A 24,427-nucleotide genomic window follows, 5' to 3' on the forward strand; every position below is an offset into this window, starting at 1 on the left:
ATTTTCAAATAACAGTTATATTCAACCCAAAAGTTATTTTGCGGCGACCGAATTTTCAATTTCTACTAGAGGGCCGAAATTATGGAATAAAATATTAACTAATGAACTTAAAACAATTTCTATGCTAAATGAGTTTAAGAATAAATTAAAGCAAAAACTACAGATGTTCGACGTTGCGCTCAGCTTTTTCTGATGTTTTATTGTGGTTTGAAAAAAAAAAAAAAAAAAGTATATATATATATATATATATATATATATATATATATATATATATATATATATATATATATATAATTATGGTTTATAAGAATTATTCACATATTTAAAGGTACATGCTGGTGTAAAAGGAAAGCTTCAGGATTATGCGTATTTACTTGCTTGCTTTTTAGTAATATAGTTTCTTTGTACAAATTCTTTTTTCTCTTTTTTTTAATTTTTCTTAACCAACACAAAAACAAAAAGTTAAAGTAGGACTTTAACTTTTTGTTAAAGATTGATTTTTATTCTATTAAGTCTTTAGAAAAACGTTTTATATTATATAGTGTTGCGTTTTTTAATTTTTATTGTCTTATATTTACGGTATAGACTAAGGGGCTTGGTGATAAGACCAATTATGTCTTCTTCTTGCCCCTGCTATTTGTATTTATATTATGCTTTACGACTTTAATAAATTTATATGGCAAAAAAAAAAAAAAAAAAAAAAACACATCTGCAACACCCAATACTAGGCAAAGTGACACACAAGTTAGGTTTTAAAGAGACATTCAGGAGATGTTAGGTCATTTTAGATTTTAAGAATTTAAGAATATAAGATTTAAGAATTTATGACATTTAAGTGACTTGAGGTTTTAAAGAGATATTTAAAAGCGAAAATTAATTCTCAATATTCACTGTGATCGGACGCGTTTTAACTGTTTGTTTAAAATGACGTAAATTTTTTCAATAGCTCAATTGAAACAAATATTTAAATGCACAAAAAAGTACAATTATTAAATTTTTAATAATTGTTAAATAGAAAATTTGGAGAAGAAAGTGAATTCAATAAATAATGAAAATAAGGCTCTTAAACTAGAAATTAGCGAATTAAAAAAAAGCGTAGATTTTATAAGCGATAAATATGATAAAGTTTTAGTTGAACTTGCCGAAGCAAAGCCGAACACAAAAATCGAAGCAACTTAGAAAATATTGTAACAGAAATCATGAAAGACTGATTGGCAGAGTTCAAAGAAGTAGGCGTAGTAATTTGAGAATAAACAAAATTGAAGAATCTGAAAACGAAAGTTGGAAAGATTGCGAAAAGAAAGTTCAAGATATTCTAAAAACAAAACTCGAACTAGATTGTGATAATAGAAAAAAACAAAGAACAAAGACAAAAAGGTTAGTATGCTAAGGTTAATTATAACAAACTAATAACTCATGATTTCTAAAAGAATTTCTTTTATTTAATTAGATCTAATAATAAAAACAAATAAAAATTCGAGTAACTACAACAATTTTGATTTAAACTCATTTAATTTTTTTTTGAAACTGATGACTTTTTACTAAATCATGAATCGGATCCGGATTTAAATTATTTTATGGAAGCAACTGCTGTTTGGATCAGCTGCTTATATTATTATTCCAATAAAATAAAAGAATTTCATAACTGTAATAATTTTAACACTTTGCATATTAACATAAAAAGCTTTTGAAAATTTTTATTGGTATTATATTCTTAGTTTAAAATAATAACGGTCTTGTTATTGTTACTTTTGTAAAAGAACGGAAACGTTGATGCGATTCTTAAAAACGTAAAATCGCTAAAAACCTCAAACGTCATACAAAAAAAATTCTAAATTTTGTGGTTTAAAAGTTGCATAAGTAAGTAATAAATATCGACTAATAAAAACATAACGATGAATTTTTCATTTTTAAATGTTTATGTTTTCTCTAACTTATGGTGTTTGTTTTGTTTTCATTTTACATTAAAAAAAAATGTTGATGTGCCTATTTAAGTTTTAACTGTGCTTTTTGACTAACACAAGTTAGTCAGAAAGGTGAAGAAATGGCAAAAATTATATAACTATCATATATAAATATGTGATACATCAATACTATCGTATTTTGGGTCAAAAAATTTAAATTTGCTATTAAAAATAATTTTACGTAAAGCTATGACGCGTGTTTACGCGTGTAAGTAACATTCACGAGCGCAAAATATGATTTAAATGAAAAAACTCCGATTCCTTGATCCTAAATACCATAAAATAGAATACTACCTTTTTTTAAAGACTCTAACACGTAAACGCGTTTGTAGTACGCGTAAGACGCGTACTACAAACGCGTTTACGTGTTAGAGTCTTTTACGCGCACAAAAATTGACCTAGGGTAGATTAGGGTAATTTGAGCACTTTGGTAATATGAGCATACTTTAACATTTTTAAGATGGAAGCTGTAAAGTTAAAGTTGCTTTGTATTTTTTGAATCGACTTTATAGGCCGGGTGAATAAAAATGAGCAATTGCTTTTACTCAGTAATTGATCAGCTTTACGTGATTAAAAACTAAGCAGTTTTGCTTAAATTTTTATTCACGTAAAGTTAAGCAATTTACTCAGTAATTGTTCAGCTTTACGTGAATGAAAAGTTAATCAAAATTGCTGGGGTTTTTATTCACGTAAAGCTGACCAATTACTGAGTAAAAGCAATTGCTCATTATTTATTCACCCGGCCTTATATGGTATTAACAGGAATCAGTACAATTAGTGTAAATTTATACACAGTAATTAGCGGCTATCATATAATTAAACCATTGTTAAACTTTTTGCGTTGTTAAAATAATATCATCGCGCATAAATAAATCTGTGGTGCTAAATTTTGGTGCTAAAATAATGAAATTAATATTTTTATAAAGAAATATACGTTACCTAAAAATCTAATCCATTTTTTTTGAAAAACAATACATAGAAACATTTAATTTTGACTTTATTTAAAGATGCCATTTTTACAAAATATGATTTTACTCAAATTACCCAATGTTTTTCTTGGAAATTAACTAGTTTAAAGTCGTAAAATAGCAGTGGTTTTAATTGCTTTTTGAATAAAAAAAAAACATAGTAAAAAATTTAGATAATTTAACAACACTAAATATTTTTCTGTAATACCCCGTTCATACTGACGATAAAACACGTTTTAATTGTCGTATTTTAAACGCGTTTTACATTTTACTATTCTCATCAAATTTAAAATTGGTTTTAATTAAAACACGCAACGTTAAAAGTTGTTTTAATAAAACAACGTCGCGAGGTTGTTTTAATTGCGTTTTATTACCCTGAACTGTTTTTAAATGGCGGAGGAAAAAGCTGTTGCTGAAGAAAAATTTAAATCTAGAAAGAGAGCTAGACATTGGGATGATGAGGAAACAAAAATACTAATTAGTAAATGGTCAGAAGATAATATCCAAGAAAAGTTGAAGTCATGCACAAGGTTTTGTTTTGTTTTTTTCAGTTAAGTTGGATCAAATTGAAATAACTTGTTAAATAAAATCAAACCACTCGTTACTAAATAGTTTAAATAAATCACAAATAGACAAGAAGTGATTACGAATTACATTAATATTGAATAAACAAGGAAATGAATGTTTATAAATTGTACTTTTTACAACAAGATATTTATTTCTCTTTGATAGTTAGCACAATATATATATATATATATATATATATATATATATATATATATATATATATATATATATATATATATATATATATATATATATATATATATATATATATAACTTCATATTTTTTGGATTTTAGAAAAGGAAAAATTTGGGAGGAAATTTTGCTATTCTTGCAAGCTTCTGGATATGAAGACAGAGATAAAGAGATGTGTAAAACAAGAATTCACACATTGACAAGTGCATATCGCAATTATATTGATAATAAACGAAATACAAGTGGGACTGGTCCTTCCAAAAAACCATCCTGCTTTGATGAAATTGATAAGGTTCTTAGTGACAAACCAACCACATTACCAACTTTTTTGAAAAGTTCCTCAGGCATGAATGTTATTATTGAAAAAACTGCAGAAGTGAATAATTTTAATAATTGTGTTAATGAGTTAGTAAACTGTGAACATATAGACATTGAAACTACTCCGTCAAGTTCTAAATCTGAAGAGTTGGTAAAAAAAGATAATAGTTTTTACTTTAAAAAATCCAAAAAGAAAAAATCAAGAAGTGAGGTAATGTTTGAACAATTAAATGCCACTGTTAATAAATTTATGACCTCTCAGGCTGATATTGATCATAAAATTTTAGAAAGTATTTTAGAAAACCACAAACAAGAAGAATCATGTGTTATATTAAAAGTTCGTCAAGTTGAAGATTTATATTTTATTGAAATAGAACTTTCATTGGCAGATTTGACACTAGAAAAACTTACTTGCACAATAAAAGAGGAATTTTCAGTTCAAGATAATGCATCTTTATTGATTACCAAGTTACCAAATGTACTTATCCGAAATGATAAGGATGTTAAACGTCTTAAAAGTGGGACTGAGATAGAGTTTTTAATTATGATTAAAAAAATGTGAAGCAATTTCTTTGTTTTGTTATTTTTTTCTCAAAATAAAATAAACCATGCCTTTTACAACATTGTTTGAAAAAAATCATTTACAACTAAACAGTTGTAAAATAATGTTTTTTTATGGAATTTCTAATAAACTCAGCTTTATTGTCAAGTTCAATGCAACTGTGGTTTAATATAGGGTTTACTAAGTCAATTTCTGTTTGTTCAATCCATTCATTTAAATACTTTTGCTTTGTCAAAGTACAGAAGTTATGTAGTATACAACATGTTGTAACAATATTGACTGTGTGTTCAACTGTTGTATCTAATCTCTTTAAAAGACATTGAAATCGACCTTTTAATCTTCCGAATCCATTCTCCACCACCACACGACATTTACTAAGAGAAACGTTAAACTTTGCTTCTTCTATACTAAGATTTCCACGATCTGAGTAAGGTTTCATAAGCCAATTTTTAAGGGGATATGCTGAATCGCCAAGGATAAGAGGACCAATTTCAATATTATCAATTATTTTAGATAAGTTTGTAGGTAAAAAGGTTCTAGCCAGACACTCTTTATATAAGGGAGAATTTTTAAAAACCCTTGAATCGTGTGATTTGCCAGTCCACCCTACAAAAATATCTCTAAATAAATACTTGCTGTCTACCAATCCCTGTAAAATAATGGAGTGATATTCTTTTCTGTTTATATAGTCCTCTGAATTTTTATGAGGAGCCTTTATTCTTATGTGACATCCATCAACTGCTCCAACTACTTGTGGAAAACCATATAATTTTTCAAAACTTACTATAATCTCCATTGTTTCTTCCCTTGAGGGTAAGGAAATGTATTTCTTCATTAAGTTATCAACAAAATGTTTACAAATTCTGTGAACTATTGTACAAACAGTTGATTTTCCTAAGCCAAATAAATTGGCTATTGTTCGGTAATCTGCAGATCCACTTAAAAAGTAAAGTGTCACAGCTAACTTCATTTCTAAAGGCAAAGATTTACGAAAGTTAGTGCCTTGTATAGGCATAAAAGGTGAAACTTCCTTGCACAGATAATTAAAGGCTGCTTTAGACATTCTTATGTTTTTTATCCAATCATCTTCGTTCCAACAGTTTACCATTGTTTCGTACCAAAAGCTTTGACTGCGAGGTTTAGTCCAAATTTTTCTGTAAACCGCAAAATTATAAGCAGTAATACAGTTTATCAGTATGTGCTGCAATTGCAGTCTTCTTTTTTTCCTTGATATGTACAATAATACTCGTAACTTCGAGATCAAGTTTTTCTTTGAGAGCGCCATTTTCGAACGTTAATATAAATACTAAAGAACGTTCAATCTGAACGCAAGAAAACTGAAAACATGTTTATTATAAAACTATGTTTACATTAAAACATGTTTATTTAAAACAGAATTTAGTGTGAACTGGGTATAAGTTAAATTCAAAAAATTTGAATGTTTATCGTTCAAAGGTTTTATTTTTACTTTCTGACCTAATAAATAAATAAATAATTGCTTTATTAATCTTTGAAAGTCATTTTCTTGTTAAACGATACAATATTATTAAAATTCAATATATACGGCTGCGTATAAACTTTTTTGAAAAAAAATATTTTGCTTTTTTATTTCAATATATATTATTCGATATTTCGCTTATTTATTGTGATCAGCGTCATCAGGTATATTAAAAAACCATTACAAAGAAAATCGTTATAATAAAAACAAACCGTTAAAAAGAAAACATTAAAAAGAGCATGAGAAAATACAAAATAGGATTAAATGCTGACACAGATAATCTAATATAAAATGGCCCCCAAGCTTTTGTTGTGACGTTATCACCATCATCCCTTTTAAGAACATTTTCGCCACTTCCTAACGCTTGTCGAACTTTAGCTTTGTTTATTTTCAGGGATTCCCGAATTTTCCGAATATGATTTTCTGGAGCTACTGATATGGTTGTCGGGTTTAACCAGTCAAACGTACTTTGGCATAATTTGGAATGCTCAGTAGCACCAGAACTGGCCAATTTTCCTTTTTTACTATTTTTCTGGTGCTCTATGTTATTTTGGATAAAGCAACAACTGAATTACTTAATCTAGGTCTAAAGTTTGTGCCATTACAGAGGAAAATCCTTTATATGGACATTATAACAAATGTTGAAATGTGCACTTTGCGACTTGAAAAACAGGGTAAATCAAAACAGGCAGAATCTCTAAAACGAAACTGTTCTAAAATTTTGACAAATTCGTTCAAACTAAGATTAAAAGATAATTTAACTAAACAACAACGTATATCTATAAGAAAATTAAAGATGACTAAGGATATTAGAATTTATTCCTTTGATAAAGGCACAGGTTTTGCATTACTATACGAAATCAATGCATGTCTTAAATTAGAAGAAAAAATTAAAAATACCAGAATTATTGATCATGACCCACACTTACTACCATATTTCAAAAACAATTGTGTAAATTAAGAAAAGAGGGTAAGTTAGACACAACTACGTATTTTAAAATGTATCCATCAAATTGCGTACCACTTAGATTATACGGAATAATTAAAGCGAAAAAAATTATCCAATGCGTCCTGTTGTATCAACAATCAAAACACAACCATATGGAACCTCCAAATACCTAGTTAATATCATTCAACCAGCACTAAACAAAAACAAAAAAAGACTTATTAATTCAAATAATTTTATTAATGAAGCCAGACATTGGAAAATAGATCCCAATGAAGTTCAAGTTTCCTTTGATATAATTAATTTATATCCGTCCATACCTAGTGAACGGAAACTTTCGGCTTCAGCCGAAACCGAAATTTCTGCTTCAATAATTTTTTTACTTTTCCTGTTTCGGCCGAAACTTCGGTTCAAACCGCAACCGAAATGAGCCGAAACTTTTATAAGATTTTTTTTTAAGTTTTAATTTAGAGTGGGATTATGATGGTTTCCTAATTGTAATCGTTTGTTAGTAAATCAATTTTTAATTATAACAATTGTAGAAATTTTAATTGAAATCACGTTACATAATAGTTTTAAATTACTATTCTCAAAATCATTCTTAAAATGAATTAAGATTTAAGTAAAGCAACCCAAACCAATAGTTTCATCAAAAGTTTCTCAGTACTAAATTTTACAATGGAAAATAATCGATAAAAAACTGGTTTATGGAATCATTTTACCGTGACAGGTAGTGATTTCAAACACGGAACTTGCAATATCTGCAATTTGAAAGTATCTCGTGAATCGCACAATCCAAAACTTCAATCACTTAGCGGACTTTCATCACATTTAAGAAGTGGTTTACTCTAAAAAATCTCTTAACTGAAAAAGCAATACAACTACCGGCAGTCCTATAAATCTCAAAAATTGATTCAAACTTCAAAGAAGGTCTGAAGTTTCTTGTGCGACCGTGGCGCAGTGGTTAGAGCGCTTGCCTTTTAAGCAGGAGATCCAGGCTCAAAACGAGCTTCGCATATATTTTTGCGTCACGGTAATGAAGGAGGCGTGAACTTCCTGGTTAAATGCACTTCCGCGGTGCTCTGTGACAAGACCTATAGGTCTTCTTGGGGCACCTAAATAACAACAAAAAAAAAAGTTTCATAGATTTATATTAGAAAACAACATTAAAAGCAAAGTTTGGTTTGCAAAAGTAGCAAAGAGATTCCTTAGACCTCCACCAACATCTGGCGAAGTTAAAAGATTGTTTTTAACTGCTGGAGAAATTCTTTCAAATGAAAGAAACAGACTTTTGCCAGAAAACATGAAAAAATATGTATTTCGAAGAATATGTATTTCAATTATTACCTTTAATTATTGAAATGTCTTGACATATTAGAGTTTTTATCAAACTATGTTACATGGTGATTGGCTAGATATATGTAAAATAGTTTTTTTTTGCTTTAATTCGGTGGTCATAAAAGGTTCAGGGATTTTAAACATTCATTTTCAAATTTCGGCCGAAATTTCGGTTTCGATTTCGGCCGAAATTTCGGTTTCGGTTTCGGCCGAAATTTCGGTTTCGGTTTCGGCTTCACTGAACCGAAATTTCGGTACTTTCGGTTTCGGCTGAAATTTCGGTTTCGGTCGATCATTATCCATACCCATTAACGAAGCGATTCCAGTTATTATTGATATATTAAATAATGACATTGACGACTTAGAGTCTCGAACAAAACATTGGCTTATAGACATACACCAATTAATAGAACTTTCATTGAGTGTTTGCTATTTTTTATATGAAAACAAAATCCGAATAATACTTAATTCAAGTCCTATTGGTTTGTCCTTAATGGTTGTTATTGCGGAAGCGTTTCTACAAAACATAGAAAGAAAAGCACTTAGTATAGCTACTATTCAAACATGTGAACCAAAAACTTTCATTAGATATGTAGACAATTGTCACGCTCGCTTTAACTCAATAAAACAACAACAAATGTTTCTAAATATCCTAAACAAACAAAATCCTGCCATAAAATAAACTGTTGAACTTGAAAACCACCAAAAACAACTTAATTTTCTAGATATTATTATTACGAACACAATGCATGGAGCTTATGAATTTCAAGCATATCGAAAACAAGCAACAACTAATATTCAACTTAAACCAAATTCAAATATCAACCCTAATATTATCACTGGCGTATTTAAAGGGTTTTTAAGCCGTGCAAAAAGAATATGTTCTCAAAAATATCTCCAACAGGGAATTGATTTTTTAATAAAAATATTTGTTGAAAACGGACATGACAAGAACAATTTAACTATATCGCCAGAGACTATATTAAAATAGATAAAAAAAAAATAACAATTATCAACCAACTGACAACCAATCGTTTATTAAGCTACCATGGTTACCGATTGTTGGCCTTAAACTTAGAAAAGAATTTAAAAAACAAAACATAAAAATTATATTTACATCATCTCCATTGTGCGATTCACGAGATACTTTCAAATTGCAGATATTGCAAGTTCCGTGTTTGAAATCACTACCTGTCACGGTAAAATGATTCCATAAACCAGTTTTTTATCGATTATTTTCCATTGTAAAATTTAGTACTGAGAAACTTTTGATGAAACTATTGGTTTGGGTTGCTTTACTTAAATCTTAATTCATTTTAAGAATGATTTTGAGAATAGTAATTTAAAACTATTATGTAACGTGATTTCAATTAAAATTTCTACAATTGTTATAATTTAAACAATATATTCTGTAACAATAAAACAAAACTTTCTCCAAATACAAACCCAGGCGTCTACCAAATAAAATGTTCATGCAACTCTATATACATTGGTGAAACCAAAAAGAAAATTATATCAAGATGTATGAGCACCAGAAAAATATGAGCACCAGAAAAACGACACCTGAAATATAATAAAAAAGGAAAATAGGCCAGTTCTGGTGCTACTGAGCATTTCAAATTATGCCAAGGTACGTTTGACTGGTTAAACCCAAAAACTACATCAGTAGCTCCAAAAAATCACATTCGGAAAATTCGAGAATCCCTAAAAATAAACAAAGTCAAAGTTCGACAAACGTTAGGAAGTAGCGAAAATGTTCTTAAAAGGGATGATGGTGATAACGTCGCAACAAAAGCTTGGGGGCCATTTTTTATTAGATTATCTGACGTCAACATTTAATCCTATTTTGTATTTTCTCATACTCTTTTTACTGTTATCTTTTTAACGGTTTCTTTTTATTATAACGATTTATATATATATATATATATATATATATATATATATATATATATATATATATATATATATATATATTTATATATATATATATATATATATATATATATATTCGAAATATTTTTTTAAAAATTTTTTACCTATTTATAAAAAAGAAAAGAGTACAAAATTTACGAATCGGAATCTTCCAAAAGTAGGCATACATGCACCCCTAATATATGATCAATCTATATATTTCTGAAAAAGTTGGTGGTTACATTTTAAAATTGGTTACATTTTAAAATTGGTTGGTTACAAATAGTAATGTTACTTTAGTAACATTAATAGTAATATTAAGTAAACACCTATTGAAAATGATGAAAATAATAATAGTTATAATAAAAAAAAAAATATTTGCAAAAATAATCGTTAAAATCACAACATAAAAATACAGAAAAACATTACTAATAACACTCATAAACAAATAAATTTTTTGTGTGAAAATCTTGTTAACTAGGTGGTTTTTTAAGACAAATTAAATAAGCTGATTTCAAATATGCAACTCATTTTTTACGATCACATCAAGTGATAAAGATATTTAGGTTTAAATCTTTAGTATTTAGGGTAAAATCCCTAATATTGTCGAAAAAAAAGTTATCAAAAAGTCAACCAGGGTCTCAAAAAAAGCGTATTTTCATAGAGATTTTTAAAATATTATACTTTTGTAATAAAAATTAGTACTTTTTGTATTATTGCTGAAAACATTCTGTAAAAATTTTTTTAAGAGTCTATAGCATTTTTTCACATAATTTTTTGTCAATTAATTTTAAGAAAAAATATTTATGTTTTTTTGATCAGGCGAAGATACATCGTCAAAATGGCTATTTTGCAAAAGTTGTTTACAACAAACTGATTGTTCACGAATTTCGAGAAAACACCCGCAACACAGATGTTATTCCGACATGCGTAAACGAGTAAGCGTTTTGAGTATTTTCGTTTTTAATTATATTAAATATTTTTAAATTATACATTTTTAAAAAATGGCAGCGCTTTTTCCACAGAAATTAGATTTTCACAATTTAAATTTAGACTTTTTTGAGGACAACTTTATAAATAACCTATCAGAAGAAAATATAAATATTTTTCAAGAAACTCAAATGAACTTAATTAACACACCGTATATTGATCCTTTTGAATTTAAAGTAATAGCAGATGATGGCTCATTTTCTGTATTACACATAAACATTAGAAGCATGCAGCAAAATTTTGATAAACTTAAAGAATTTTTAAATATTTTAAACTACACGTTCGACATCATATCTATTTCAGAGACTTGGCATGATACAGAAAGTTCTCTTGAATTAAATTCTAATTATATATTACCATTTTATAAACTAATAAGTCAATCAAGAGGAAATGGGAAAAAAGGAGGAGGATTAGGAATTTATGTCTTAGAAAAATATGCTTTCAAGATAAAAAATATACTATGCTTTTCAAATGATAATTATGAAAGCCTTTTCATTGAAATTATTAATAAAAAATACCGAAACATTTTAGTTGGATGTGTTTATCGTCCACCGAGTGGAAAAATAAAAAATTTCGAAACTTTTATCAAAAATACGATTATGAAAATAAATAAAGAAAATAAGACATTATATATAACTGGTGACATAAATCTTGATGCTCTTTCTAACACAAAATTTCCAAAAATAAAATCTTTTTTTGATATGCTTTTTAAATTTAATGTCTTGTCAACTATTAATAAACCAACGCGAGTAACAAAAACCTCTGCAACAGCAATAGACAATATTTTTATCAATAATTATTTAGAAACGACATTTGAAACCGGTATATTTTTGACAGATATTAGCGATCATTTCCCGATATTCATAAAAATAAAAAACTTTAAATCTATGTCTGATTGTCATTCAAAAATTATACATTTAAAAAAACGAAATTTAAAATTGAGTAACACTAATAAATTAACAAGTAGACTAAAACAAGAAACATGGAACAACGTATATAAATGTAAAGATACTAATGAAGCTTACAATGCTTTTTTAAGTACATTTTTGGAGTACTTTAATGAAACCTGTCCAAAAGAGATAATAACAATTAAGTCAAAAGCAATTGCTAATCCGTGGATGGATAAATCGTTATTAAAGTGCTCAAAAAAAAAGCAAAAACTTTACAATAAATTTTTGAAAAATAGAAACAATGATAATGAAAAAAATTACAAAAATTATAAATTTTTTTACCAAGATCTCATTAAAAATGCAAAAAAAAAATATTACAGTAATCAAATTAACAAATGCAAATTTGATAGCAAAAAAACATGGTCCATCATTAATCTCTTAATGGGAAGAGAAAAACTAAATTCACCTTCTCTTCCTAAACGAATTGTTATTGAAAATAACGATATATTTTGTCAAAAACTAATTTCAGAAGAATTCAATAAATATTTTACAAATATTGGTCCAAATCTTGTAAATAAAATTGTACCAACATCTGTATCCTTTAAAACCTATCTTAAAAACACGAATAACGTTACCATGCTTGATTATGAATTAGGCTATGAAGAATTAGAGGCAGCCTTTGCCTCCTTAAAAAAAAAAAAGGCTCCAGGATTTGATGAGATATCTAGTGATATAGTTATTGCAAACAAACACAGTCTTAATAGACCCCTGTTTCATATACTTAAGCTCTCATTAAATTCTGGGATATTTCCGGATGTACTTAAATTGGCAAAAGTAATTCCATTATACAAATGTAATGATCATTCTGACATTACAAACTACAGGCCTATATCAATACTTTCTGTATTTTCAAAACTCTTCGAACGTGTAGTTTATAATAGAATCTATGATTACTTCATTAAAAACAATTTTTTTTACCCAAATCAGTTTGGCTTTCAAAAAAATCTCTCTACAGAGCATGCAATCATTGAAATAGTAAATCAAATAACTAATGGTTTTGAAAATAATAAATTTACTTTAGGAGTGTTTCTTGATTTATCAAAAGCATTCGATACAGTGGACCATTGCATTCTATTAGATAAATTAAGGCACTACGGAATAATAAATAAAAGTTATTATTGGATTAAAAGCTATCTTACAAACAGAAAACAATATGTAAATAATGTCCAATCTGGAGTATTAAATGTCATATGTGGAGTCCCGCAAGGATCGATTCTTGGTCCACTTCTTTTTCTAATATATATAAATGACTTTTGTAATGCATCTTTAAAAATGAACTCGGTCATGTTTGCAGATGACACAAACTTATTTCTCACCAACAATGATATCAAGAAATTATATGCAGACATGAATATTGAACTGTGTAAAGTAAACAACTGGTTTAAGGCAAACAAACTCTCACTTAACGCTGAGAAAACAAAGTATATACTATTTCACAAAAAAACACAAGAAGAAAATCTTCCTCTCAAGTTGCCTAACCTATCTCTAAATGATAAACTAGTAAATAAGCAATCCAATATAAAATTCTTAGGAATCATTGTTGATGAAAAATTATCCTGGCTTCCACATATAATATATATCCAGTCAAAAATCACCAAAATAATAGGTTTGATGTATCGAGTTCGCTCCTACGTCAATAAAAATAGTCTTAAATTAATCTACTTTGGGCTAATTCATAGCTTCATCAGCTATGCAAACATTTCATGGGCAAGTACTCAAGCGGCAAAGATTAAAAAAATTTATAGTCTACAAAAACATGCCTGCAGAATCATTTACTCAAAAAATAGGCGTGAACACGCTAAGCCCTTAATGAAAGATATGAAAATGATGAATGTGTTTGAAATTAATATCTACCAGCATTTAATTTTCATGTATCGTTATAATCACAATATCTCTCCTATAAGCTTTAATAACAAGTTTAAAATAAATAAAAATGATAGCTATAATCGTAGAGCGAATATGTCCAACACATATAAACTGCCTCGGATAATAAACAAATATTCAGAGTACAGCATTCTATATCGAGGTCCAAAAGTATGGAATACTTTTCAAAAAGGATTCAAAGGCACGGTAAATTCGTTAAGTTCCTTCAAGTTTTTAACAAAAAAAGAAATTTTTAAAATATAAGAAATGTTTTTGGTTAATCATATTTTGAATAATTTCTCATAAATCTGTTTTTGTTTTATTTCTACTTTTGTTGGTTGCTTATCAATTTTATTAGCGAATTACGCGTTTTATTACGATATTTTATTGAAATTTTATTACGCATTAACATATTACGATATTTTTTTGAAATCTTGTTATAGGGGCTCTATGAAAAGATTGCGATAACGTACTGTCATCCTCATCTTCTTTGAGCCCCTATCTGTTTTACTTATTTTATTTATTGAAATTTTATATTACGAAGTTGTAAAATCTTATATTATATTAAAACAGAGAAAGAAAAAAAAAAAAAAAAAAAAAAAAAAAAAAAAAGTTTTCTAAAACCTCTATGAAAATACGTTTCTTTAAGACCCAGGTTGACATACTTTTGAATAACTTTTTTTTCGACAATATTAGGGACTTTAACCCAAATACTAAAGATTGAAACCTAAATAACTTTACAACTTGACGTGATCGTGAAAAATGAGTTGCATATTTGAAATCAGCATATTTAATTTGGCTTAAAAAACCACTTAGTTAACAAGATTTCCACAAAAAAATTTTGTTTGTTTATCAGTGTAATAATAACCCAGTAAACACAGATTGCTTCAGAATTTGTCAATATTTAGTCGAAATTGGTCGAAAAATTTATAAAACACTTAACGACCTATTATTGACTAAAATCGACGCTTGATTTAAAATGTATATTTCCAACTTTTTTATATATATGTTTAATAAACGTCGATCTAACGTTTAGAATATCGACTTACATCAGCCAATATTGTAAAACTTTAATCGAACTTAATTAAACGTAAACATTTATAGATTTAAAATCTACGCTTCAAACCTTTTAATATATACGTTTATTAAACGACGATCAAACGTTACAATATTGACTCGTTTAAGTCGTTATTCTTAACGTTTGATCGACGTTTAATAAACGTTTATTATATCATAATACTCAATGCAACTAAGGCACAGAACAAACAAACTCGTAAAAAAAAATAGCCGATATTTTTAAACAAATCCGATTGGTCGCTAGTGGCAAACCGAACAACTTTTTATTTATTGGTATTTAATTTATGCAAACAAAGAATTCGTAGTTGATGGAAAAATAATAAAATAATAAAAACCGAAGCGTCTGTTATAACAGTTTTGCAGTAGATATAATTCAATCAATATAATTATAAAGATATCTTATAGTGTTTGTTTGACATAATTTATGAACACAATTACAATTTAATACAGTTCGTCAGGTTAGAATTATCTCCAAATTTGAAAAAAATGAGTTTATACTTTTTTCTCTTTTTTTGTTATATTTTCTTTTTAGCTGTAATACTTTTAAAATTAAAAAAACAAACTAAATAATGTCAAATTAGGTGTAACCGATTGTTCTATGTGCAAAATAGCGATAGTTATTAATAGTGATCGACCGAAACCGAAATTTCAGCCGAAACCGAAAGTACCGAAATTTCGGTTCAGTGAAGCCGAAACCGAAACCGAAATTTCGGCCGAAACCGAAACCGAAATTTCGGCCGAAATCGAAACCGAAATTTCGGCCGAAATTTGAAAATGAATGTTTAAAATCCCTGAACCTTTTATGACCACCGAATTAAAGCAAAAAAAAACTATTTTACATATATCTAGCCAATCACCATGTAACATAGTTTGATAAAAACTCTAATATGTCAAGACATTTCAATAATTAAAGGTAATAATTGAAATACATATTCTTCGAAATACATATTTTTTCATGTTTTCTGGCAAAAGTCTGTTTCTTTCATTTGAAAGAATTTCTCCAGCAGTTAAAAACAATCTTTTAACTTCGCCAGATGTTGGTGGAGGTCTAAGGAATCTCTTTGCTACTTTTGCAAACCAAACTTTGCTTTTAATGTTGTTTTCTAATATAAATCTATGAAACTTTTTTTTTTGTTGTTATTTAGGTGCCCCAAGAAGACCTATAGGTCTTGTCACAGAGCACCGCGGAAGTGCATTTAACCAGGAAGTTCACGCCTCCTTCATTACCGTGACGCAAAAATATATGCGAAGCTCGTTTTGAGCCTGGATCTCCTGCTTAAAAGGCAAGCGCTCTAACCACTGCGCCACGGTCGCACAAGAAACTTCAGACCTTCTTTGAAGTTTGAATCAATTTTTGAGATTTATAGGACTGCCGGTAGTTGTATTGCTTTTTCAGTTAAGAGATTTTTTAGAGTAAACCACTTCTTAAATGTGATGAAAGTCCGCTAAGTGATTGAAGTTTTGGATTGTGCGATTCACGAGATACTTTCAAATTGCAGATATTGCAAGTTCCGTGTTTGAAATCACTACCTGTCACGGTAAAATGATTCCATAAACCAGTTTTTTATCGATTATTTTCCATTGTAAAATTTAGTACTGAGAAACTTTTGATGAAACTATTGGTTTGGGTTGCTTTACTTAAATCTTAATTCATTTTAAGAATGATTTTGAGAATAGTAATTTAAAACTATTATGTAACGTGATTTCAATTAAAATTTCTACAATTGTTATAATTAAAAATTGATTTACTAACAAACGATTACAATTAGGAAACCATCATAATCCCACTCTAAATTAAAACTTAAAAAAAAATCTTATAAAAGTTTCGGCTCATTTCGGTTGCGGTTTGAACCGAAGTTTCGGCCGAAACAGGAAAAGTAAAAAAATTATTGAAGCAGAAATTTCGGTTTCGGTTTCGGCCGAAATTTCGGCCGAAGCCGAAAGTTTCCGTTCACTAATATTGTGATTGGAAAAACTTGTATTTTTGTTCGGAAAAACGTATACCATGCCTTAGTTGTATTGAGTTTAGTAATGTAGTTGTTGGTCAGAAGAAACGCATAACACCTTTAGTCATGCGGTTTAAATAGGCATAATTAAAACGAAATAAAAAACTAATTGAAAAATTATTTTTTATTGGCTAGATAATTACGTTAGACTTGAATGCGTTTTAAAAATTCACTTCCTTACAACAACTGAAAGCAAAACGACTGATAAATAATAAACGAGTTTCGGGTGCGCCTTTTTAATTCATGGAAGTTAGAAAAGCTCTTATCCGCGACAATCTACTTTCCTAAATGCCAACAAACCAATGGACTCCGATGTTTTAGAAATTATTGATGGCGACATTGACACAATTAAAAAATAAGAGTTGCTGGTCTCTCGTTATGAATATCCTGCTACAAGAACTTTTTTCGTAAGTTTTATAAACAGTTTAAACTCATTTTTTAAACGCTAGTATGATTGTGTAACAGTAGGTATTCATTTTTGCAATAATCAAGAGGTTTAATAACTATTTTTTATATTTAAATAATTATTTTTTTATTTTAGATGCATTTTAGCTTAATTTAGTTACATTTTCTAAAGAAAATTGGTGGAAAAGAGCTAGTAAAAACCACTGCATATGTTATGTCGCAATGTTACTAATTTTTTAATGTCAAAAATAAACATGGATGTTACAGAAAATTTCCGAAACTTCCATTCAGAAAATATAGGTAAAGTTGTTCTGTGTAATTCCAGTTTCATTTATGAATGTACATTTCAAATGCTAACTATTTTACCCTAGTTTTTTGCGGTTACAAATCAGGTTACGATATCAGACGAAGATGATGTTGCACAAACAGGTGCATGATAAACAAGTGGTTGGCGGTAATCTTAGAAGATTTTTGATAATACATAAATCAGAGAAAACAGTGATTCAAAATATTTGTTTATGAGTTTATTAATTTTATAAGTATTCTTTGACTTAATCTTAATGTAAACTTTTATTTTCTGCTAATGAGATTAAATTTAAAAAATATTTAATAAAAATTGTTACTATAAAATTTCCATTGCAAAAAGCTTGATCATTTAATTTTTTTTAATTATCGAAACATAAACAAATTTAGTGCACAAACATTTTTTCTTTAAACCTATATGAAAAGGTTTTAAAATAAGTTTATAACTTTATATATAATTTTATAAAATAAAAGTATAGTATAAAATAAGTAGTATAGTATAAAAGTTTATAATAGTTATAAAAACTATAATGAGTAAGAGTAAGGTCTTTTATAACTATATCTTATTTATAAATTTCAAGACCTATATAGCTCTTATTACTTATATAAAGTTAAAAAGTTATAACGTAATTTTAATTTAAATTAGTTTTAAAACTTAAATAAATTGAAATTACGTTAACTAAATCAAAGAAACTATTAAGCAAGATCTAAAAGTTTCATCAACGTTTGCTAAGACTAAGGGTGGAATGCAAGAAGCGAACTTAAGTCAAGTTCGACTTGAACTTTACTTTGTAACCAATAGCGGCAGAGTATTTTTTGAGGGGAACACCCATACTCTGCTGCTATTGGTTACAATGTAAAGTTCAAGTCGAACTTGACTCAAGTTTGCTTCTTGCATTCCACCCAAGTCTAAACGCTTTATATACGTTAATTAGACTAGATTTAACGTAAATTATAGACAAAATTTAAACGCTTTTCATACGTAAAATTATCCTATAATAGACGTCTAAAATACGCTTGAATATAGTTTTATGGACGTTTTATGGACGTTTTATGGACGTTTTATGGACGTTTTATGGACGTCTGTTCTAAACGTTAATCTAGATTTCGTTCTTAACGGATAATTGACCAATTCTGAACGTTTGTCGAAACGTTGTTTTGACGTTTTATAAACGTAGGTGTGTTTACTGGAAATTATAACAATAATAGTAGTAAAAACAATAATGATAAAGATAATATAAAGAGACATGTTTTTATAAACACAAATAGCTAGATGTACAATGTTAGACAGTTACAAATAGTTAAAAAAAACGGATAAAACATAACAACTAACAATAAAAATAAACAATTATTTAAATAGAAAATAAGAAAAAAAAATAATAACATTAAAAATAAAAATTCCAATAGTAACAATAGTTTTAATAAAAACAACAATAACAAAAAAGATTAAAAATAAATAAAAATATTTAACATCAAAGCAATATTATCAAAAAATCAAAACTGACAAAAAACATAACAAAAATAAAGTTAATAAAATTGACTATAAAAAATATAAAAAATTTTATATTGTTATGTGCATACACAAACATGCATATACACATATACAGATGTGTGGATATGCTTACACAGTTTACAATCATATATGTATTTTTGCTTACAGAAATACACATGTGCGCCATACAGAAATATATATGCACTCATATAGAAATGTAAACATACACATATAGATATACACTTTTGAAAATATATACAACTTTAAAAATGTATAACCAACAATAAACAAACTAAAAGGGAAAAATAATAACAAGACAAGGCAACACAAACATTGAACAGAAAAAAACATTATAATATAAGCACAATAATGTTTGAAAAAAAAAAAACAATCCAAACAGCGCACAAAAATACATAGTAAAACAAACAACCTAAAAAAATACAGGACCATTAAGACAGTATACAAAATTACATGACAATATAAACAATGTATGAAAACAATTTAAAGAATTAATTAACTGAAAAATTCTTTTTCGTTCTTTTTTCGCTGTAAAGTTCGCTATAAAAACTTTATTTAATATTTTTGTTAGTGGTTCTTTTTTATTAAACATTTCATTTTCTATTTTTCATTAATATATATATATATATATATATATATATATATATATATATATATATATATATATATATATGTGTGTGTGTGTGTGTGTGTGTGTGCGTGCGTGCGCGCGTGTGTGTGTGTGTGTGTGTGTGTGTGTGTGTGTGTGTGTGTGTGTGTGTGTGTGTGTGTGTGTGTGTGTGTGTTATTTAGAGTTATCTTTTTACTAATTTATTGATTCTTTTACTAGCATTTTTAGCTTTGATTATAAACAAAAAATATGTATGTTTGTAATTAAAGCAGTGTAAATCGTTACATACCAGGTTTTGCATCCATTTAAAACAACCATGATATTGATTTAAAACAATCATGACATTCATTTAAAACATCGTCACAATCAATTAAAACAATCGTGATTTTTAATTAAAATATTTAACGCATGCGCTAACTAAGCATTCTATATTATTAAAAAAGAAGGTTTTATTTTTATTTTTTTAATATTATTTAAATTTATTTTTATTAATATATTATTCATTTATTTTAATTTATTAGAATTTATTTTAATTTTAAATGGGTATCATATTTGTTTTAAATGGATGTAAAACCCTGTATATGATATATCGGGTTTTACATCCATTAAAAATTAAATAAATAAATATAATAATAATAAAAATAAATGTAAATAATATTCAATAAATAAATATATAAATAAAACCTTTTTTTTTTTTTGAATAATATAGAACGTTCAGATTGCGCATGCGATAAATATTTTAATTGAAAATCACGAGTTTTGATTGTCACGATGTTTAAAATGAATGTCATGGTTGTTTTAAATGAATGTCATGGTTGTTTCAAATGGATGTCATGTTTGTTTTCAATGGATGCAAAACCCAGTAACAAAACACGGATTCTTTTTAATAATTGCTACTAATAATATTAAAATTGCATTTAGGCATTACAACTTTCTGCAAGCAAAATAAAAAATGAAATTATAAACCACAAAAAAAATTGATTGTTATCCATTATTCTAAAACATACTTAAGATAACTTGTAAATAGCTACTTACAAATTTCAAGTATTATATTAAATAAATTGTGAGTAAACTTTTAAATATTACCACTTTTAAATATTACCACTTTTTACTTTATAAAAAAACAATAAAAAAGCACATCCTTTCCGCCGGGCGATTAGCCACTTTTATTTTTAAAAAACCTTATAATTACCTATAAAAACCTAAATATCAGATAGAAATAAATAATATACGCCATTTTATCGTTGAATAATTAACATTTGTTTATTAACTATAAATCAACGTTAAGGTATAAGACCCCTCAAAAAAATTTTTATTAAAAAAATCTTTTTAATAAAAAACCAAATATATCCTGAGAAACAAGTATATAACAGAGTTCTAAATAATGCAAAATAAGTTTGTAAGTTGCCATGGTTACCAAGTAAAATGTCAGACATCCAAAAATGCTTTGGTCACTCCGGCCATTTTATCTCAGTAGCCGAAAACTTATTGGATATGATTTTTTGGCATATGATTAACAACATAGTTATCTACAAACTGAACTAAAATTGTTCTAAGAAACAAAGTATTTAAGCTATGCTGAATTTTTCAAAATTGCGTATTTAAAATAATACTTTTTTGTGAACTAAATCTTCTATGAATCAAAAACTCCTAAAAGTATTGTAAAACTTTTAGTTCCTATTGTACAATTAGTTGCAATAAACATTCGCTAAAAATTCCATTCAAATCTGACATACGGTTTATGAGATAGGATAGCTGGGAGGTTGAAAATTGACAACTTGAGAAAAAAGCAGTAAAGTATTACATCAACAATTTTACCAAATGTCAAATATCAGTTTAAAATTTTTTATTTATAAAAACAAGAATTAAGAATAGCCTTGAAGTGTTTATATACCTAGAATCATATTTAATTTTTCAAATAAAAGAATACTTGCTTTTTTTTCAATATCAAAATTTGAAACAGCACCATATACACCTAACTCCAACTCCGTTAACAATACATATTTTGTTTTAGGTATGCGCAGCTATACCTAAAACAAAATATGTATTGTTAACGGAGTTGGAGTTAGGAGTATATGGTGCTGTTATTTATTAAGCTTAGTTTATTTTGTGAAATAGAACGTTAAAGTATTTTTTGTGCACCAATTATTTCCATGCAAGGAGCAGAGCTACTATAATTTAATTTAAATACATGTGATGACTTCCAAGCTTCAAATGCACAAGGATTATTTTTTTTAAGTTTTAATTTTAGACTACATGTTTTGCATGACTGACTCATTGGCTCGCAATTAAGAATTTTAACTATGTTTGTTGAAATTGTTGTAACAACTTCATTTAATGAAGAAAACCCACGACGTTGCCAGCTAACATCAACTGATACAATTCTATTATTTACATCAAAAGTTTTTTTCCAAGAGCATGTCTTTGAAGTATAAAATTCAATTTTTTCATTGCAGTTAGAGCACTAAATATTTAACATTTAACTGAATAACAGGAGCAACTGATAAGGTTGAATCGATTGGCAAAGTTTATCTATTTCCATGAAATTTTCTGGATTTTTTACTTAGAGTACTTTGTTTGACTCTACATGATTTACCCATTGTTAAAAAGTTTACTAAACGATAAAAAAATAGCTTGCAATTCTGATTAAAACGATGTTGCTATACGTGTTGGTAGGTAGATCAAACTTACCCAGTCGAAGGAATTGATTTGATCTTGCGGCGAAAAAACCACGTGATCATTGCGTAATTAAAAAAATAAAATCTACCATTATGATATGGGGGCAAACAAACGCGTTGATTTCAGTACAACACAACAACGCTTTGAAAATGTCTTATGATCATTTAATCAATCAATCATTTATTTCACTTTATAAAATAAAACTAATACAAAGCTAGGCTCAGTCACAAACAGTTACGTAACTGACAAAAACGTGACGACCTACAAATATTAACCGTAAATTTGAAAAAGTATATAAACTAAATAGTAAATTCATAATAATAATATAATTAATAATAATAATACAGTAATAATCATTGTAATAATAACAGTAGTAAAAACAATAATAATTATAATATTAACAGTAGTAATTTACAACAATAATAAAAATAATAATGTCAATTATTATTTTTATTATAATAATGCTTAAATAATAACAATAAGAGCATAGAAGTGTTCATTTAGGGAAGTGCTGTAAATAATACCATATAAGCAATACCTACATTTATAGATTCAGTCACTCTCAAACAAAGACACACAAAGACACACACATATACATTATATATATATATATATATATATATATATATATATATATATATATATATATATATATATATATATATATATATATATATATATATATATATATATATATATATATATATATATATATATATATATATAAAGCGAAAAAATGGCTTTTAAGAAAACCAAAATTTGAAAACTAGAAACTTTTACGGAATTTTTAATTCGCGATCGTTTTTTTTGCCCCTTGCATACATACATACATACATACATACATACATACATACATACATACATACATACATACATACATACATACATACATACATACATACATACATACATACATACATACATACATACATACATACATACATACATACATACATACATACATACATACATACATACATACATACATACATACATACATACATACATACATACATACATACATACATATATACATACATATGCATACAAATATACATATACAAACATATACACATACACACAATACATGCATATACACAATCTCACACATGCATATATGTAAATAAACACATATAAATAAGTAAACGCATTAAACGTACACACATATATACACACAATGCACACTCAGATTCATACAAATATGTATATATATGGAACAGAAGGGTAAGGAGTAGAAGAAGAGATAACTGAATAGGTTTAAAATCAGGGAAGACTAAAGCTGTTATATTTTAGAAAAATAAACAGAATTAATTGAAGATATAAGATAGTGATAATGCTGTGTTAGAATTTTATTGAGTATTTAATGAAAGATAAATTTTTTGATATAGCATTAAGCCACAATCTTCTTCTCTTTGGATCAGCAGGCAAAATATAAAAACTCAAGTTCGGATGACTTTTAACATTGGTTAAACAATCAAAAACACACCATTCTTTCACCATTTTGAAGCGCAATGTTTGCCCCTATATCACAATGATAGCCGTTTAGTTAGTTAAAGTGATGTCACGTTCACCGCAAGGGTATCTCAAGAACAAAATTTTAATTTGAGAAATGGTTTTCAAATTTGAGTTCAGCAATAAATTTTGTGTCAGAATTACATAAAATACTTTTTTTTGATTTTTTTATGATTTTCGAGGGGTCTTACACCAGGGTGTTTCATTTCCGACAAATTTTCGAAAATGATTACGTTACATGCATAACGGGGTAAATA

The 24,427-nt window shown here is 27.5% G+C and overlaps 3 protein-coding genes and 1 long non-coding RNA gene across 4 annotated transcripts; 3 read left to right on the top strand and 1 right to left on the bottom strand.

Annotated features, from left to right (window-relative positions):
• The first annotated feature begins 3,144 nt into the window (after nt 1-3,144).
• LOC136075146 (uncharacterized) lies at nt 3,145-4,577 on the top strand. Its single transcript, XM_065787490.1, has 2 exons — nt 3,145-3,462; nt 3,795-4,577. The coding sequence occupies exons 1-2, from the start codon at nt 3,323-3,325 to the stop codon at nt 4,570-4,572; spliced, it is 918 nt and encodes a 305-aa protein (XP_065643562.1). The 5' UTR covers nt 3,145-3,322; the 3' UTR covers nt 4,573-4,577.
• On the bottom strand, nt 4,532-5,980 carry LOC136075145 (putative nuclease HARBI1). Its single transcript, XM_065787489.1, has one exon. It carries the CDS (start codon nt 5,855-5,857, stop codon nt 4,658-4,660), a length of 1,200 nt encoding a protein of 399 aa, XP_065643561.1. The 5' UTR covers nt 5,858-5,980; the 3' UTR covers nt 4,532-4,657.
• A 574-nt stretch (nt 5,981-6,554) lies between these two features.
• LOC136074160 (uncharacterized) lies at nt 6,555-7,031 on the top strand. Its single transcript, XM_065786465.1, has one exon. The coding sequence runs from the start codon at nt 6,555-6,557 to the stop codon at nt 7,029-7,031; it is 477 nt and encodes a 158-aa protein (XP_065642537.1).
• A 9,886-nt stretch (nt 7,032-16,917) lies between these two features.
• LOC136074801 (uncharacterized) lies at nt 16,918-18,175 on the top strand. The gene is made up of 3 exons (XR_010635451.1): nt 16,918-17,558; nt 17,693-17,856; nt 17,928-18,175. It is a non-coding gene; the product is annotated as an uncharacterized LOC136074801 (long non-coding RNA).
• The last annotated feature ends 6,252 nt before the right edge of the window (nt 18,176-24,427 follow it).

Source organism: Hydra vulgaris, chromosome 01, assembly GCF_038396675.1.
Source record: "Hydra vulgaris chromosome 01, alternate assembly HydraT2T_AEP".
In the NCBI taxonomy this organism is placed as follows: Eukaryota; Metazoa; Cnidaria; class Hydrozoa; order Anthoathecata; family Hydridae; genus Hydra; species Hydra vulgaris.

Bases quoted from the DNA above. Each gene is read 5' to 3' on its own strand.
- LOC136075146 (XM_065787490.1), top strand. From the start codon at position 3,323: ATGGCGGAGGAAAAAGCTGTTGCTGAAGAAAAATTTAAATCTAGAAAG. The intron at 3,463-3,794 runs GTTTTGTTTTGT...TTTGGATTTTAG, and splicing joins AAGTTGAAGTCATGCACAAG to AAAAGGAAAAATTTGGGAGG.
- LOC136075145 (XM_065787489.1), bottom strand. From the start codon at position 5,857: ATGGCGCTCTCAAAGAAAAACTTGATCTCGAAGTTACGAGTATTATTG.
- LOC136074160 (XM_065786465.1), top strand. From the start codon at position 6,555: ATGCTCAGTAGCACCAGAACTGGCCAATTTTCCTTTTTTACTATTTTT.